Genomic DNA, 19,348 nt, shown 5'->3' with positions numbered 1-19,348 from the left:
GCGAGGAGTCTGGGCACGCTCACCGGGGCCTGGCGAACCAAACGAGTCCTCCTTCTCCTCCTCCTGCGGCGGCGCGTCACAGGGCTAGACACACTCGCTGGGCTGGACAACTCGCTCACTTGAAGAGGAGATGCAGCGCTCACTTGAAGAGGAGATGCAGCGCTCACTTGAAGAGGAGATGCAGCGCTCACTTGAAGAGGAGATTCAGCGCTCACTTGAAGAGGAGATTCAGCGCTCACTTGAAGAGGAGATGCAGCGCTCACTTGAAGAGGAGATTCAGCGCTCACTTGAAGAGGAGATTCAGCGCTCACTTGAAGAGGAGATTCACTCACTTCAACAGGAGACTCGCCCACTTGAACTGAAGACTCACTGGACAGACTAAATTCAACACTGGACACACTTGATTCACTCGGCTCAGCACTTGACTCACTTGACTCGGCACTCGATTCACTCAGCTCGGTATTTGACTCACTTGATTCACTCAGCTCGGCACTTGACTCACTCGAGTCGGCTGGCACGCGCTCAAACTCCGGTTCGACCCGCGACACCTCCGCTGTCTTAGGAACAGCACTTTTAACAGGGCCAGTGCGGGATACGGGCTCGAGGGGTCCGACCTGATGAGTGGTTTTGGCAGGAACGATATGCTTAGAAGCTCCTCTGACGGTCCTTAAGGGAGGATCAAACAGTTTAGCGAGCTGAGGCTTATGCGGCGTGCGGAGTGAGTGAGAGAAATCCGCCGCATACGAAACTCCCCGGCGCAGGGAAAAGAGCAGTTCCTCGAGACCCTCCTTTTCTGCGGGGAGTTCAAAAGCCTTTCTGAACAGGGCGGTAAACACGTTGAAAGGAGGAAACGACATCCGACCTGGTTCCCAAAACGTGCCTGCCCACTCCAGAGCCTTTCCAGTCAACAGTGAGCAGATGAAAGAAACGCGGTCGGTATCCGAGGCGTATAACTGGGGCTGATGTTTCATATATAAACTGCACTGCTGAAGAAATCCTTCACACGCTCCAGGTGAGCCATTAAACTTTTCGGGAAACGGCGTACTGGAATTACTGCATGCGGTACTCACACAGGGTTGCGGTGGAACAGGTGCAGCGGGAGCTTGGGCTTGATTAGTGCTTGTGCTCTGCGGAGACCATGATTGCACGGAGCTTGCTAGTTCCTCGAGGAGAGAAGTTAGTCTCGCCAGCTGAGAACTATGAGAGGCTAGCATTGAAGCTCGGGTCTTGACCACGGCGGATAGATGCTGAAAGTCTGCTGGATCCTCGTTTGGCGAAGTCTTCTGTAACGTACGGACAGAGACGGTCGGATCCATGTGCAGCACTTTATTGAAGCAAGCAGACATGAACACAGGCAAACACTTAAATAAAGGGGCAATCCGGAAACTCGTGGTCTAAACAGGCAATGGTCGAGGCAGGCAGCACAGGTTCGAGAGCAGTCCAGGAAACAGGCAAGGGTCAAGAGTCCAGGGAAACACGGAGACACAGAACAGGGAATAACGCTCGGAATTGTACGCTTACAGGGTAACAAGACTTCGCAAGGGACACAGGGAAAACTCAGGCTTAAATAAGGAACTCAATAACCAATAAAGAAACACAGCTGAACATAATGAAACACAAAGAGTCCAGGGGAAACAAACATGGGGAGAGGGTGCCCTCTAGTGGCTCTCGAGGGCACCACGGCTGCTGATCGTCACACATATACAATAACAAGGCACATTCACATCTGCTCTGGTTTATTTGTGATCACAGGTCCGCTTCACAACATCCAGTGCTGTCATATGTTTACTTGATATTTCAGTAAGAAAGATTGAATTGATAGCATATGGAACGTTTTGTCATTCAGTCTTCTGGCTTTTAGATTTTCTCCGAATTTTGAAAAACTGCTCATTTTTGCCAAGTTACTAAAGTCAGAAGTCAGAGATCTGAAAATAAATGCAAACATTTCTCAACATATTCATCCAAAAGCAAATTGTATGAGCCCTTTTGCCCCACAGTACTTATAGAATTATAGAATAATCTGAGACAAAGTTGATCATTACATTAAGCAAATGACAATCCAAGTGTCTTTTAGTAATGTTCATTTGAGTATCATATCATTCTGTTCAAATGTGAATATTTATTATTCCTCTATGTTAGGCTCTGAAGCACAAAAGTAGGTGTCAGAAACAAACATATTTTTTTTAAAGTCTGCTCTGACGTCTTATGCAAACCAGCATTTTTCAAACCTACTAATTAAGACAAACAACGTGAGGGACATCACCATGGCAGCAGCCACTAATGCCAAACACAGACATGCAGTGAAAATAGCATCAGGACCAGCTAAGATAATCAACATATGTATTTACACATCCCATCGAGCAGTCCAATACATATTTGAGGGTATATGACTTCATACATTCACTAAAATGGATGTTATTGGGATTGTCTGTGCAGATTAATACGTGAAAATTAATACCTGAGTTGCAGGGTTTCCTGAATATGAATATAGTAGTGACACTTAAACAAGCAGCAATCATTACATTGGAACCAGCTGGTTAAACGATTAAAATAAGCTGCTGTCAAACGATTAAAATATTTAATCGCGATTAAACGCATTAATGTCATAGTTAAAGGTATAGCGGAGGATCTTTCCGAATTTTAGAGAAGACCCGCCCTCTCCATTTTTTTTTAAAAAATGCACATGCACAAACACAACACTCTTGCTCCCGAGAGCTAGGGAACGTCTATACGCCTTGCACAATTATGTTGCAAATTCTAAACTAACTAAAAAACATTCATAAAAAAGACAACATGTCAAATGCCCTTCCGTGTTTTATTTACTTATTATAGCCTACTGATCAATTGAGTGACCGAGGACTCAAGACACGATATGTGCAACCCTGTATCACACGAAATACGTTCTGAGGAAACTATTTTGCAAATCGCAATTACGTTACATAGCAACATATAAGCAGTGCTATTACGTTGGTCCTTAACCTAATATCTCTCATTGTTAATACGTTATTTTTATACATAGTTGCATATGGAGAAGTAGCTTGTTGCATTTGTGTAATAATAAACAAACAAAATTTTAGAATATTTCAGCGTGATACCATTTACCATTTTGGACAAAAGGCTACTTTAGACAAATTGAGATGTTTACCGTGTCTATGCGGTGCATGACTCGTGCCAGGGCTAGCATTGTAGCTTGCATTAACTTTTACTAGTGATTTTAAATGGATTTCTCCAAATAGCGTGACAAACTTTACCTGTCTGGTAGAATCTTCGCGACTGCGGCATCAGTGAGAAGCCCAACCACAGTGCTTTTAGCGCACGCCAGCGTGTGATATTCACCCAAAATCTCTCTGGTCTTGTTTCTATATTCTGCGGCCTTTCTCTTCTTATCATACACTTAGTAAACATTTTTTCTCTTTCGACCCTCAGCCATTTTCAAAGGAATGGCTGAAACCGCAACTCCGACATAATACACCTGAAAGTGAAAACTACATAGGGATGAGCACGTAGCCTACGACGGCCTTACGTAAACATATCACCAGAATGATTGACACTTAGGTGGACCAATAGTATAGACTACCCACCCGGAAAAAGAAAATCCTCCGCTATACCTTTAACTCTCGATTAATCGCAATTAATCACACATTTTTATCCATTCTAAATGTCTCTTAATTCATTTTTTCTCATTGTAATCCTCATATCAACATGGAAAAGTGGATCGGCTTGCTTTGTGCAAATGTTTTTTTTATTGAAAATAACGTTGACATATACTGTGTTCAATTTCACACTAGAATTCTCACTTGGGAGCAAATAATCTCTTACACAATGTAACACTGTCCATCAATAAAAGGGTGAAAGAAATACTGGCGAGGTCCTAATATTGATGAGGGGGCGGAGAATTCGCATCAGCTGTGTGTGTGTGTGTGCTTGGCCATCATCAAGCGGTATTTCAGACTGGAAGTGCTGCGATGTTGCTAGCTCAGTTCACAACAACAAATCACACAGATCACTTTTGGTCTTGTCAATTGAACCATTTGTCCACTTTTTAAAAGTAAACTTTCCATTCAGAATCTTACTGGCATCCATTTCGGCGCATCCACTCAAAACGTAACATTAACCAACTATTTGGCCGGCTCGCAAGCCCAAACGAGTGTGTGTGGTGTGCCTGTTGTTTTGTTTATGGTCTAGCTAGGTCCGCTTGCGCTAGTTTGCTAGGCCAAAAAGACCTATTATGACATATTTTTATTAAGTGTGTTAATTTATTTTGGGGTCACTATATGAAAGCGATATAAGTCAAGTCAAGTCACATTTATTTATATAGCGCTTTTCACAATACAGATTGTCTCAAAGCAGCTTCACAGTGATAACATGAAAGTAGTACAACACAGATCGATAATATTGTTAAATATTAAATATTAAGTAACCCCGACTAAGCAAGCCAAAAGACCAAAAAACCAAAACTCCATCAGATTGGAGTTGAAAATATGAAAGCGATATAAGTAATGTAAGTGAATATGTACGAGCAGATCTAAAGGGTTCTGGAGCCGAGCTGGCAATCTTGGAGACAGCGGTGCTAAACTGAGAGCAAATAGAAGGGTTCAAATGAGTGTCTTCTGTGTTTTGTTGGTACATTGCTATAGTAGGGGTAGATTGACTGCTTTGCGGCGAGTCGGAAGTTGTTCTTGCGTTTTTTTATTTGTAAAGAGCTGAAAGTGTGCTGACATGTGGCAAAGGTTTGTACTTATTTTTGATCAGGAGTTAGATCTTAAATTGGTTAGATTTGCATTGTAATTTACTTAGTTATTTGCATATTTTCAAGAGTCGCTCTTAAATTAAAGGGACGCTTACATTCCCATGTTCCTTGCTTCTCCTTGAGTTAAGCTCTCCTCAGGGCCAACAACCTTAAAACTGCGGAATACATCCTTGTTCTCTTCCCAAAACTTCTGTATGTGCTTCTCATGGTAAACCTCCTGAAGAACAAGACATGGAACAAGAACGGTCAAAGACAGACTCTAAAATCCAAAAGGTCAAATGCCTCGAATTGCTTTGTCAGCCAGACACTCACATTGTTATGAACAAAGACATTCAGTTTATCTTTGGGATAATCCAGATTTAGGATCCGTTCGAGGAACTCTGGCAGGAATGGAGTTGGCTGCTCGATGTACACACCAACAGTCACTTGTGGAAATTCCTATTTAGATAAAGAGAAAAGTCAGGTCAAAAATTAATACTTGTTCATGCAGTAGAGTTATTCACATTAAGGGTGGGCGGTATAACCACAAAATATCCCAGCAGGAGTCATTTTATTGCACAGTGATTGTGTATTGCAACATACATATTTTTTTTCAGGAAAATTCAACTAAATATTGTTTATTTTTTAAACAACTATGTTCCTCCAACCATTCTCCTTGGGCCGAAGGATGGACAGCAAATCCATCAAAGGGCTAACACACAGAGACATACTTAATAACCACGTGGTAATGTTTTTTTTTTTTAATAAACCAGTGAATTAAATAATTGAAAAACAAAAGATAATTATCTAATTTTATTATTTTGTCACTTTATTTCATAGATGCAAAAAAAAGTTTAGGTTATTAATAAAAAAATCAGTGTCAAATAGAGCCAGACCGATATATCGGCAGGCCGATATTATGCATTTTCCAAACTACCGGTATCGGCAGTTATAATGGCCGATAAATTAATATTTCAAAAATAAAATAAAAACGGACGAAACATACTTGAACCATGTCATGGGTGTTGGAGTTGTATAGTTTGTCCACCAGAGGGCACTCTACACAGTCCCTGTTGGCAACGCTCGTTGAGTTGGTCACGAGACATACATTGCTTGAATAGCAATTAAAAGAACATCCCCATCAGTTCTCTTAACTCAAATAAGCATGACAAAAATTTGTGACTATCATGTCCAGTTTTGCTGCTGTTAAATAAGCCGAGAGTGAAGCGGAATTAGCTAGTAATAGTTACATTACGTTGTTACAGTGTAGTTGAGTGACTGTCCTTTAAACTTTTACAATGTGACTGAAGTATTTCTTTAATAGCGCGTGACAGTTATAGCAATGAGACATATCATCTCTCCTTGGCTTGTTATATTGAAAAAGTATGTTTTACAATTTGCAGTATGACGTAATCCATTGCTAAATTATGGCTCATCATAGACAAGCTAACCATAAAGCTAGCTAATGCCACTATCATCAGTCTGTTCTGTTGTGACAATAAAAGAAACAAGTTTCTTTTTAAAATGTATTATCATATTATTTTAGTTAAAACTCATAAATAACTACAAATAACTAATGTTAGGGAAATCTGTTAATGTTTTGTTGCACATTTCTGAAATAAAAAATAAAATTAAAAAAAAATATCGGCCGATATATCGGAATATCGGATTTTAAAACCAAAAAATATTTGTATCGGTATCGGCCTTCAAAATCCTTTATCGGTCGGGCTCTAGTGCCAAAACAGTATCACATTATGTAGACTAACAATTAAATGAAAAACCCAAATATAACGGTCAATCAAACGGTAGTAAAATAGCTAATAGCCTATACCAAAACTGTGACCGTATTAGTTGAACTCTATAATGCCCCTAAATAAGATTTCCCTTATCCTGGCTTGTTTTCACTCTATTTGCACATTTCTATGTTCACATGTAAATAATGAAAAGCTGTCCTGTCCTACACACGTAATATGGTATAGCAAAATAATATACAGTGTACCATCATACCATCCAGCCCTATTTCTCACATAGTAAGAAGCGCTGCTGGAGGTCTTAGAGAAAGTAAAGCTTCTTTCCCATGACATTGAGCTTAAGGTTACATGGATCGGTCACCACTACTTTTGTGGTTCTTGACCAGTCTACACAGCTCACTAGATGAAACGGGTGCTGAGTGGCACCATGCAATTTCCCAGTTCCGACCTTGGTCATGAGTTCCAGAAGGGAGTGTCCTAGAATCGAGCCAAAGGTCTTTAAATTGTTACCGACAGTAGAGCAGGGACTAAACAGGAGACACAGGGGATTCTGCGGAGTCTAGACCAGGACAGTTTCTTTTAAAAGGCCCTTTCAACCTCTGCATAAGCAGTGTGAGAATTTGAACTCTCGTCCCTTATTCAACAACCAGCCCAAAACCACTGAGCAGATGAGAGTGGTACGACCTTGCCACTTCCTCGACAAACAACAGACTTTGGGCTGGGCCTCACCTTTCCAGTGCTTTTTAGCAATAAATCAAATGTATCTGATGGGTTAATACTACACTGTAAAAATATTTATGGTTTAACTTAAAAAAGTAAGAAACCTGATTGCCTTAAATTTTTAAGTTCATTGAACTGGAAAAAGTGAGTAAATACAATGAAGGAGAATGACTTAATCATCAGAAACTCAAAATTATATGTTATCTGAACTAAATAAATTATTTAAGTTGATTTGACAAAAGAAAAAAATGTTGTGATTACTCACTGTAAAAAAATATTGTTGGTTTAACTTAAAAAAGTAAGTAACCTTGGTTGCCTTAAAATTTTAAGTTGATTGAACTGGAAAAAGTGAGTTAATACAATGAAGGAGATTCATTTAATCATCAGAAACTCAAAATAATAAGTTATCTCAACTAAATAAATCATTATAAAGTTGATTTGACAAAAGTAAAAATGTTGTGATAACAAATCTTAAAAATATTTTTTTTACAGTGTAGGCTTTTTGTTTCACTTGACCAGTCAGCTGTCAATGATCGAAATGAAAAAAATGTTCTTGCCAAGCAAAGTGCAAAGTACAGCCCAAGTATATCTTATATCTTAACATACTTTTCCCCTTAAGCTGTTTAACTTACTCCATTTCACATTGAGCCTAACAATGCCATCAGTCGTGAAAAAAACTCACAATACAGCATTGATTACATGTCGCATATGCAGATTGATTAGGTAAAATAAGGATATTACTTATTTATATAAAATAAGTGTGTTCATTTTCTAAGTGATTGGATACTGTATATAATCACTGCCTGGAGGATAATAAAATGCTCTAAAAATTTGCGACAGACAGTCCAAGACATACACTATATTGCCAAAAGTTTTGGGATGTCTCCCTTTACACATGAACTTTAAAGGAGTAGTTCACTTAAAAAAAAAAAAAAAAAAACTTCCGCTGATAATTTACTCACCCCCATGTAATTTTTTTAGAAAACGTTCTAAAAAAATGTCCATGTCATTCTTTCTTCAGTCGAAAAGAAATTAAGGTTTTTGATGAAAACATTCCAGGATTTTTCTCCATATAATGCACTTTACTGGTAACCAAACGGTTCAAAGTCCAAAAGACAGTTTCAGTGCAAACTGCAAACTGTTCAAAGGGTTTTAAACAATTCCAGACGATGAATAAGGGTCTTATCAAACGAAACCATCGCTCATTAAAAAAAAAAGTGTGATCTGTGATGCACGTTCGTGACTCTCCTGTTCAAACTCGTTTATCAAAATGAACGAATCTTTTTTCGTGTCATTTGGTTCATTCAACGAACGAAATGAACGAATTGACTCGGAAAAAAGATTCGTTCATTTTCATTTTCGTTCATCGTTTCACTTGATAAGACCCTTATTCATCGTCTGGAATCATTTAAAGCCCTTTGAACAGTTTGTAGTTTGCACTGAAACTGTCTTTTGGACCTTGAGCCGTTTGGTTCCCATTGAAATCCATTATATGGAGAAAAATCCTGGAATGTTTTCATCAAAAACCTTAATTTCTTTTCGACTGAAGAAAGAAAGACATGTACATCTTGGATGACATGGGGGTGAGAAAAGTATCAGCAAAAGATTTTTTTTTTTTTTTTAAGTGAACTACTCCTTTAATGCCATCCCACCCTTTGCAGTTATAACAGCTTTAACTCTCCTGGGAAGGCTTTCCACAAGGTTTAGGAGTGTGTTTATTGGAATTTTCGACCATTCTTCAATAAGCACATTTGTGAGATCAGGCAGTGATGTTGGACGAGAAGTCTCCGTTCTACTTCATCCCAAAAGTGTTCTATCGGGTTGAGGTCAGGACTCTGTGCAGGGCAGTCAAGTTCCTCCACACTAAACTCACTCATCCATGTCTTTATGAACCTTGCTTTGTGAACTGGTGCGCAGTCATGTTTGTACAGGACGGGGCCGTCGCCAAACTCTTCCCACAAGGTTGGGAGGATGAAATTGTCCAAAATATCTTGGAATGCTGAAGCATTAAGAAAGAGAAAAACAACCCCACACCATAACTCCCCCTCCACCAAACTTTACCCTTTGCACAATGCAGTCGGATAAGTACCGTTCTCCTGGCAAACAGCAAACGAATATTCATCCATCAGATCCATGCCAGACAGAGAACACATCTCCACTGCTTTAGTCACCACTAGTCCAGTGGTGGTGCGCTTTACAACACTGCATCCGACGCTTTGCATTGCACTTGGTGATGTAAGGCTTGGATGCAGCTGCTCGGCCATGGAAACCCATTCCATGAAGCTTTATACACACTGTTTTTGAGCTAATCTGAAGGCCACATGAAGTTTGGAGGTCTGTAGCAATGTACTCTGCAGAAATATGGTGACGTCTGCGTGCGCTGACCCTGCTCTAAGATTTTACGTGGCCTACCACTTCTTGGCTGAGTTTCTGTTGTTCCCATTTTCTTATAATACCACTAACAGTTAACCGTGGAATATTTAGTAGTGAGGACATTTCCCGAATGCACAGGTGGCAACCTATCATGAAACCACGCTTTTATCCACTGAGCTCCTGTGAGTGACTCCCATTGTATTTATTTTTCCATACTTTGGAAGTCAATGGTGCCCCACAACTGTTTTGTTATCCATATTCTTCAAAATATCGTAATTTGTGTTCAACGGAAGAAAGAAATTCATATAGGTTTGGAACAACTTGAGGGTTTTTTTTTGTTTGTTTGTTTTTGTAATTTCATGTCGTTTACAAATGTTAATTGTTAGTTTATGTTTGCTCAGGTCCATTAAATAATATTAACACAACTTTAGATTTTAATAATGTATAAAATAAAATGAATACATGCTATTTTTATTGTATGTTGGCTTATGTTACCAAATGGAACCTAAAGTGATACTACTCAAATGTACATGACAATGTAGAAAGATAGCTATATCTGTTCCTGATTTCATTTCATTGTGACTTTAATAATGTTCTAAAAACATTAGCAGTGTGTTAAGAAATGCTGATAAACAAAAAAGTTCAGCTTCAACACTGTGGTGAATTTTGCACAGACAAGTACTACAAGCAGAATTAGTTATTTCTGAATCAGTAGCTCAAGCTTAATGTATAAAACTCAAAGTCCTTTTCGCCAACCTTAGCTGAACCCTACGACACATTTTCAGGACAACCGCTGTAAGTTGCCCTGTGGATAAAACCCCACATTGAGCTGCCCGCTAAAGAGAGGTCTGGTTGACAGCAACACCCCAGTAAGTGAAACCATTCTAAAACCAAAAGACATTTCCTGCACCACAGCAGTGTACAACTTCCTCTTCCTCAAGTGGCTCCTCATGGGCATTTATAATCTTTTTTTAGGAGTGTTAAAAAGAGACATAGGGTGCTTAGGATGCATGTTATTGCAACATTTCCATGCCTCACTTTTTTTTTTTTTTACCTTAGGCTATCTCAAAGTGAAAACTGAAAAAAAAAAAACCTATTCACTTAATATATACAAACATGTATTAATAGTGTTGGAAATGTTTCATTGTTTTAAATGGACGTTTTAGGACATAACTTTCTGGTGCTGAGAGGAAACGGAACAAAAAAAGCCACTGTGGCTTTCATTGGATGACTTACTTTAAGCTGAGACAAATCCACCATGTCTTGGTCACAGATGGTACAGCCTTGCTCATAGTTCCACACATTGGGGATGTAGTTGGCCAAGTAATTCAAGTATATCTGTGGGGGGAAAAAGTCATTTTAGTTTAGTTATTCATTTTATAATACATTTTATTATATTAGAATGGGATCACTTGCGCTTCAACCTAGTTTGTGCTCACGGAACAGGACACAGGAATCCAATCAAAAAACCCAAGGTCTAACTTGAGACCAAGGAGCTGAATTTTATTAATAAAATGACTATTTCGACGCTAGTCATTATATATATATATATATATATATATAAGGAGTAGTTCACTTTAACTGGAAATTTACTCACAAAAGAAATTAAGGTTTTTGATGAAAACATTCCAGGATTTTCTCCATATAATGCACTTTACTGGTAACCAAACGGTTCAAAGTCCAAAAGACAGTTTCAGTGCAGCTTCAAAGGGCTTTAAACGACACCAGTCGATGAATAAGGGTCTTATCTAGCGAAATGATCTACCATTTCAAAAATAAATAAAAAAACTTTAAGTTTTATAAGCAGAAATGCTCGCCTTGCTCTGTTCTGTGATGAGCGTTCGTGAATTTCCTGTTCAAACTCGTTCATCAAAATGAACAAATCTTTTTTCGAGTCATGACTCGAAGGGTCCTAGATAAGACCCATTCATCGTCTGCTGTCGTTTAAAGCCCTTTGAAGCTGCAATGAAATTCTCTTTTGGACCTTGAACCGTTTGGTTCCCAATGAAATCCATTATATGGAGAAAATTCTGGAATGTTTTCATCAAAAACCTTAATTTCTTTTCAACTGAAGAAAGAAAGACGTGGACATCTTGGATGACATGGGGGTGAGTAAATAATCAGCAAAAGTTTTTTTTTAAAAGTGAACTACTCCTTTAAGCTGCAGAATAGGAAATGTCCACCCATATAGTAGTAGTTAAATCCAATTTTGGTTAGGACAAAAACCCCAAAATGAATCCTGCTGTCAAATGTTCATGAACTACTGTAACTAGAACTGTAATTATTGCTGGACTGTTACTTTAGATGTATCACACAACACACATTAAAGAATCAGTTCTGTATCTCAGCTGGGAATTTACAAGACATCATGGCGGGGAGGGGGGAGGGGGACTTCCATCTGGTGGTCATTTTGTATTTAAACAGTGTGATCAAGCAGATTAACTGTGTTGAAATGAATAATTTTCTAGTTCTTGTGTGCTGGTTTGTAGGGAAACGCCTCTTTATCTTAGTTTAGGATACTGAAATGAACTTCTTACCATAAACAGGTTGCCTCAAATTTAGCTGAAAGGGTAAACCTTAAATATTTATTTTTGATTGGTTCGATAAAGGCATGCATTTTCCAGGGACCCACCCTCTGTGAAGCCCATGGGACCCCAGATCAAATATTTACAATGACAAACATTTATCACTGCTGTATATTTGTAACCCAGAAACAGAAGACTACTGTTATGAACATCAGAAGTACAGGAATCTCTCAAGAAACAACGACAACATGTTTCTATCTAAACGACTTGCCTTGCCAATATACAATTAGGAATTTGTTAAGAGATATCCCATCCTTAATTTAAAACTGTCCATAAAATGTCCATAAAAATGCCCATATTCCTTTTTTTTTTTTTCGAATTTGAATTTGTTCAGTGACAACTGGATACAGATTTTGGCAGGGCAACTGCCATGCTGTTTTCGATTACAGGAAGTTAGAATGTAATTTTAAGGAGGGGATGTTCAATTCAATCCAGCCTCAACCACATTAAAGATGGTATCCAGATGCAGTCCATTATTCGTCCCGTGTTTGATAGTTTTAGATCATTTAACATTTATCGTTGACTGCTGAGACAGACAACCCCTTGGAGACACAGGTCGTGACCTCTAGTGCTGTGAGGTCAATTGTTTAAACATGACTGCCAGAAAATAGATATTGCTCCCTGATTCCAAATGAAGAGAGGCTATAAACCAAGCCGCTGATGTCATGTTCTGGTTGTAAGCTACTGTGTATCCTTAAGCCTTGCTACTTTTATTGGACCTTGTTTTAGCATTTACGAGAACATCTGTATTCCCCAGGGCATGTTAAAGTCACTGGAGATTCAGAGAGATCATGAGGGACAGACAAGGATCAGCTTGAATGAATCAAAGAGCATGGGTGGATGATTATTCATAAGAAACAGACCAGATGGTTGGATGTTAGAAGATCACTCCACATTGTGCTGTGTTTATTTAATCTGTCACTGAGGCGCAGACGGAAAAGCTCTACAGGCTTGAGATTACATTATCACCCAGGCATCCCGTTAAAATGTCAAACTCTACAGCAAGCCTGAGAGAGTTGAGCAATGACTGTAATAATCCGGCCAAAGGACCTAGTATTTAGTCACTAACTGTACAATTACAGTAGGGGTGGGCGATATGGAAAAAATAGCATATCACGATTTTTTTTTAGGAAAATCACGATCACGATTTTTTATCACGATTCTTTTTCAAGTTGGTTTTAATATTTTGCAAGTGGCTGTTCATTACAGCCAAACTAATGTCCCTATGTTAAAAACAAAGCCTTAGGTAACAAAAGAAAAAAGAAAGCCACACATTTAGGCCAGTGGCGAAGATAAAAATCTTTGTCATTATTTTCTTTGTTATTAAAAAAATAAGACAAGATAAACATTACACAAATTAATATTCATATTAAATAAATAGTGCTTTATTTTTTCAGATGCAGTAGGTGTATTTAGCAGTAGCATTGAAGTAATTAAATGAGCAAATATGAAATTAAAACACTACATAGACTTCACTGAATAAATTGATTCTTATTAAAGATATATTAAAGTTCTCAGTCAGTGAGTGATTTTCTCCTTGGGTTTTTTTTGTTGTTGTTTTATTAACACTAAAGGGATAGTTCCCTCAAAAATGAAAATTGTCTTAATTTACCCTCTCAAGATGTTTTAAACCCAAATAAGTTTCTTTTTTCTTCTGTTGAAAATAAAAGTTATTTTGAATAATGTGGGTAACCGAACAGTTGCTGGTCTCCTTATAGTTTTTTTATAGGTTCTCTCCTGGAAGTTAATGGGGACCAGCAACTGTTTGGTTACCCACATTAAAAAAAAAAATTGTCTTTTGTGTTCAGCACAAGAAAGAAATTAATACAGGTTTGGAACAACATTAGAGTGAGTAAATAATGACGGATTTTTTTTTTTTTTTTTTGTGAACTATCCCTTTAAGGACAAGCGGCAGTAGGCTACTATTTATTCCTGTTGCTTTTAGACCAGCACGCGACGCGTTTAATATAGACGCATATTACACCAGATATTCTCTTAAATGTTTGCTTTCACTTTAGACATAGCCTGTTTATGTAAACATTGTGTGTATTTAACAGTATTAGCTTAATAAGACTCGAGAGATAACTTAGTCCAGTATTCAGGCGCTGTTTGACAGACTTCTAGTGCCTGTGAGCGTCGGGGGTTATGCGGTCAGGAAAGCGCACGTTAGAACAGCGCATCAGCGTGTGAATTAAATGTTTAACCGGCAAGGCTTATGCAAATAATGAACTTTTGTGAATTGCAGTGTCCCGTACCTATTCCTTAACGTGTGATCATGTGTAGGCTACGTCGCGTTGTACAGTTGAGAGACGGAGGCGCCAGAACTGAACTGATAGAATGCACTGTAACACGATACTACGATATTTCTTCAAAAGCAGATCGTGGAGACATGTTAATCGTCCACGATTAAAAATCGTCATATCGCATCATTTTGAAAACAACTCATGTAGTGTTGTACTGAAATATATTATCAGTTTTGATAAACATGAATGAATGTGGATGAAATATTGTTCTGTTTAAATCAAAGCAACTGCAGAAGGTGCGACTTGAATGGTCAGACAAATTTACACATGGCAAAACACTTGGTTTACCTAACCTACATGATCAATGACAATTAATAAGACATTTTGATTTGGAAATGAATTTGAGTGACAGGTTTAATGACACTTCAAGTGCCAATTGAAAACCCTATTAAACCTTCACTTTCAAGTCCTCAATATCTGTTAGAATCTGTGCATGAAGACATAACATTAAGCACACAGAAACTTTGGATCCAGGTCTGCTTTCTGCACTGTTTGCATTTTTCATTGACATTTACCTTGGTGTTCACATTTCCATGTATAACAGCTGGCAGACTGTTGTAGACAGTGTTCCTCACTCGCACTCGTTCTGTCCCAAACTTCAGGAGAACTTCATCTAAGTAAAAAAAAAAAGGATTCATTCAGTAAGTCAATGGATTTCTTCTGAGTGTGTTATTGCCCAGCAGGCAAAAATTGTAAGTCTGGGCACTGCGACTAGGCCCCCCGTCCACACTACTGCGTTTTCATTTCGTTTTTGGGTGGGAAATCCGTGTGCATATGTGTGTGCAAAAGTGTGTGAAATTCGATGTAGTATGCACTCCAGGCGGCTAGGTGGCGATGTGAAGCACTGCCACACAACAACACCAAGTCTGCGCGCCTGCGTACAACCTTCACTGTCAAGCAGACTTTTGCGTTTTTACCCTTTACACAGGAACACGGCAGTGGAGCGTTTTTAAAGAGCCCCTATCATAGCATTTGAAATGTTCCCATTTTTGTTTTAGGAGTTCCCAAAAACAGTTTAACGTGCATGCAAGGATAAAAAACACTTTATTTGTCTTATAATTTGCATTTATTTTTAACTGACTTGCTCAACGACTCCCAAATGATTCGTTCGACGATTCATTTTCCCAAACACCTCCTTTGAGTGACGCGAATCTGCGGCGATTGGTCAAATGACCCAGTCAGTTGTTATTGGTAAACCATAGGCAGAGACTGTCGGTAACAGAACGCCCATAACCAGGATTATAGCTTGTCAAGTGTTGAAAATTGTATATAGTGTTTGAACAAACGTGTCAGAAAAAGTGCAGTTTCCACACGGTCCCTTACTCGCGTCTCCGTCAAGAGCAAGCTTTCCCGCCGAAACTCACAATGCGGCGGCTTTTGAGGGACAGTGCTTATTACTGTATATACTGTAGAGCAAAGTCATATTTGGCTAAGTCGTTTAGGAGGTAATTGCCATTTTTCAATGAATGTCTGGTGAATATCAAAAACAAAACTAACTTTACCCCGCTTAGAAGCTGCGCGGAGTATACCCAACACACACAACACAATATAACTATATCGTGCATGCTACAGAAAACATAGCAGCAAACATTATTAAGATTACTTACAGATTGTGATTCAGAGGAGGACGAACCTGATCCATATACACTGGATACTGAGCCCTCCTTCAGGAACAACCGGCTTGCGAATCCACATCTGAATTCATTTAGGTTTTTGAATTTTGAATGATTCGTCATTAAAATGATGAGAACACAAGGTTCAGGCGTTGCAAATATGAACTCTGACCATTGATTCTTCACATGCTCGTCCCTGGACAATGAAAACAAGTGGCTGAACTGTCTTTGCAATGTAGAACACAGCGTCTTCTTGACATGATACGATTTAGCTGAAGTATTTGAATGTGTTCTAGACGTCAGTTCAAGTCTGCGCGCGCAGTTGTTGGGAGCGGCCAATGACCTATCTACGTCACGACGTAACAGCTAATGACTCATTTCAAAAACAATTCATTTCATAGACTCAGAGTCGACTCTCACTTTTGAAAGACAATAACTTTATATACGGTGCACTTTCAGATATAAATCTTTGCAGGATGTTTTCATTCCCTTAGAGCTATATTCCACACCATATGAACAGTCATTTTCAAAAATCCATGATAGGTGCTCTTTAAGATTTCCACTCTGAAGGTTGTTCACTTTTTTGCGTTTTTAAAGGACAACTCCAGCGCAAAATGAACCTTTGGTCTGATTACACAATACACATTGCTACCTAGTCAACCGTTATCTGAGATTTGTTTTCATGATTGCCGAATGTAAATAGTTTTATCTCTAAAAACAGTTTAGCCTATAACGCTAGTATAATGCTAGTATATAGGGCATAGAGTAATGACAAATAAAAATAGCTTGTTATTACCACTAACAAGGCTCAAAATAGCCCCACAGTAACACGACAGCATAACAAGGGTCCCTACATTCAAACCGAAGCATTGAGAACTTTGTCAGTGTCCATACAGTTTAATAAGAAGATATTTTATACACACAGTAAACTTCGCGAATACAGGAAGAAGCCATCTTTGAAAAATAGTCTCTACCAGTCGATCTACGAACTCCGATCCAAGAGCGCTGAACTGTGCAGAATCTCATATGGTCCGTTGTTTTCGGAAGAAACACAAACACGAACCATTTTCTTCTCTTCAATGTGTACACGTAGCCTACTGTTCGCGCTCACCTTATCACCTTATTCACATCTCACCAGCGCACATGGATCGGCGTTCGTAGATCGACTGGTAGAGACTATTTTTCAAAGATAGCTTCTTCCTGTATTCGCGAAGTTGACTGTGCGTATAAAATATCTTCTTATTAAACTGTATGGACACTGACAAAGTTCTCAATGCTTCGGTTTGAATGTAGGGACCCTTGTTATGCTGTCGTGTAGTGTGGGGCTATTTTGAGCCTTGTTAGTGGTAATAACAAGCGATTTTTATTTGTCATTACTCTATGCCCCATATACTACCGTTATACTAGCATTATAGGCTAAACTGTTTTTAGAGATAAAACTATTTACATTCGGCAATCATGAAAACAAATCTCAGATAACGGTTGACTAGGTAACAATGTGTAATTAGACCAAAGGTTCATTTTGCGCCGGAGTTGTCCTTTAAGCCCCCAAAACGCCGTCGCCATGGAAACGAAAGGCACATCCAATAAAATATTTTTACATTATCACCCGTGAGTGTTCTCGTGTAAACAGGGACAAAACGGAGAACTTTAGAAATGATAACGCATAGGCTCACGCTCGGCTCTATGATTGGGTGTCATCAGTCATGACGTGACCTTCTCTGATTCGTCAGCCACCCATCACATGTCAATCCGTTTCCTGTTTACACCGGCATGCCCAGTGTTGTTGAACGGTCACGTTATCCACGTTTTCAGTCGTTTTATGTGGATGGAGATCAATTCTAATACGCAGATAAAACACTGGTGTGGACGGAGATCGTATTCGTTTTAATTCTCCGTTTTTTTGTTTTTTTAAATAAAACGCAGTAGTGTGGACGGGGCCTAGATGTTTTACACCTCTTCTCAAGTAGGCCACATAATTTAAAAGGGTTAGTTCACCCAAAAATGAAAATTAAGTCATTAATTACTCACCCCCATGCTGTACCAACCCCGTAAGACCTTCGTTCATTTTCGGAACACAAATTAAGATATTTTTGATTAAATTTGAGAGCTGGATCACTGCTACATAGGCACCCTAAGGGATTGAAACTTGACGGCCCAGAAAGTCAGAGAATATTTAAATATTCGACTATAATATTCCCTTTCTTCCTTGTAGGCCTGAGACGAGAGTTCAAGAGATTTCCACGATGCACGCGCGATAATTGTGTTCTTATTCTACTACTCCTTGCACAATTCTCGCGCATGCGTCATGGAAATCTCTTGAACTCTCGTCTCAGGCCTACAAGGAAGAAAAGGAATAGTCGAATAAAACAAAAAGTATTCTTGATAAACTTATAGTTGAGCCACTGTAGTCACATGGGATATTTAAACATTTTCTTCAATGACTGTCTGGGCCGTCAAGTATCAATCCCTTAGGGTGTCTATGTAGCAGTGACCCACCTCTCAAATTGAATCAAAAATATCTTCATTTGTGTTCCGAAGACGAACAAAAGTCTTACGTGTTTGGTACAGCATGGGGGTGAGTAATTAATGACTTAAATTTCATTTTTCAGTGAACTACCCCTTTAAGGTGTGGAACAAAAGGTGTGAGTGCTTTCACACTGGCAGTTTCACAAGTTCACACTTACAAATAATCAGATCAGAGTAAAGGTTTAGGTTTAGGCGTATTTGGTGTGCTGTCGAACCCAGAGGAACCCAGTTCCATCAAACTTTGGCAACCCTTTATTCACCAGTATAATGTAATATATGAAAAAACTAAGAAAAAATAGCAAGTTTTAAGCAACATCTTGGATTGACTCACCCACTGCTCCATTCAAATTCTGGAAAATCTCGCACTTGTGGTCCAAGGTCATATTAAGCTTTTCCTAAAATAAAGAAGAAAACACACTTGAGTTTTTGTAAAAGTGACATTGTGACCTTTGTCCTTGTGTAAACTGTTTATAGTTTCATATTTTTAACCAGTTTGTTTCCTCTTGAATGGTACGATATGGTTGTAAGCGTTTTATAAGTGCATGTGGTAAAGTTACAAGCACATTTGTGTTCTCCAAGAGTGCCTTAAGGCTTGTTTCTTCACTGACCCTCTGAAGTGGATCCACGTAGATCTTCGTGTAGAACAGCTGATCATCATCGTTATCATGAAGGTCCCACTGGTTCATAATCTTCTGTATGTATGGAGCATAGCCAATAAAGCCTGTGAAAGACATCGCATTGCTTG

General features: G+C 38.8%; 1 protein-coding gene across 2 annotated transcripts in view; it reads right to left on the bottom strand.

Moving 5' to 3' along the window:
• Window positions 1-19,348, bottom strand: part of plod2 (procollagen-lysine, 2-oxoglutarate 5-dioxygenase 2) — a 79,487-nt gene that overhangs the window by 25,968 nt on the left and 34,171 nt on the right. For both annotated transcript variants that reach the window (XM_039666513.2, XM_039666514.2), the window contains exons 5-10: window positions 19,212-19,324; window positions 18,935-18,998; window positions 14,977-15,074; window positions 10,810-10,911; window positions 5,063-5,188; window positions 4,846-4,967 (exon numbers count right to left, since the gene is read on the bottom strand). In XM_039666513.2, coding sequence (XP_039522447.2) covers window positions 4,846-4,967; window positions 5,063-5,188; window positions 10,810-10,911; window positions 14,977-15,074; window positions 18,935-18,998; window positions 19,212-19,324 — 625 coding nt within the window. The remainder of the gene's footprint in view (window positions 1-4,845; window positions 4,968-5,062; window positions 5,189-10,809; window positions 10,912-14,976; window positions 15,075-18,934; window positions 18,999-19,211; window positions 19,325-19,348) is intronic.

This window comes from Pimephales promelas, chromosome 22 (genome assembly GCF_988280905.1).
Source record: "Pimephales promelas chromosome 22, fPimPro1.hap1.1, whole genome shotgun sequence".
Lineage (NCBI taxonomy): Eukaryota > Metazoa > Chordata > Actinopteri > Cypriniformes > Leuciscidae > Pimephales > Pimephales promelas.
The sequence above is the reverse complement of the archived record's forward strand: the minus strand, read 5'-3'. Positions and strand labels throughout refer to the sequence as shown.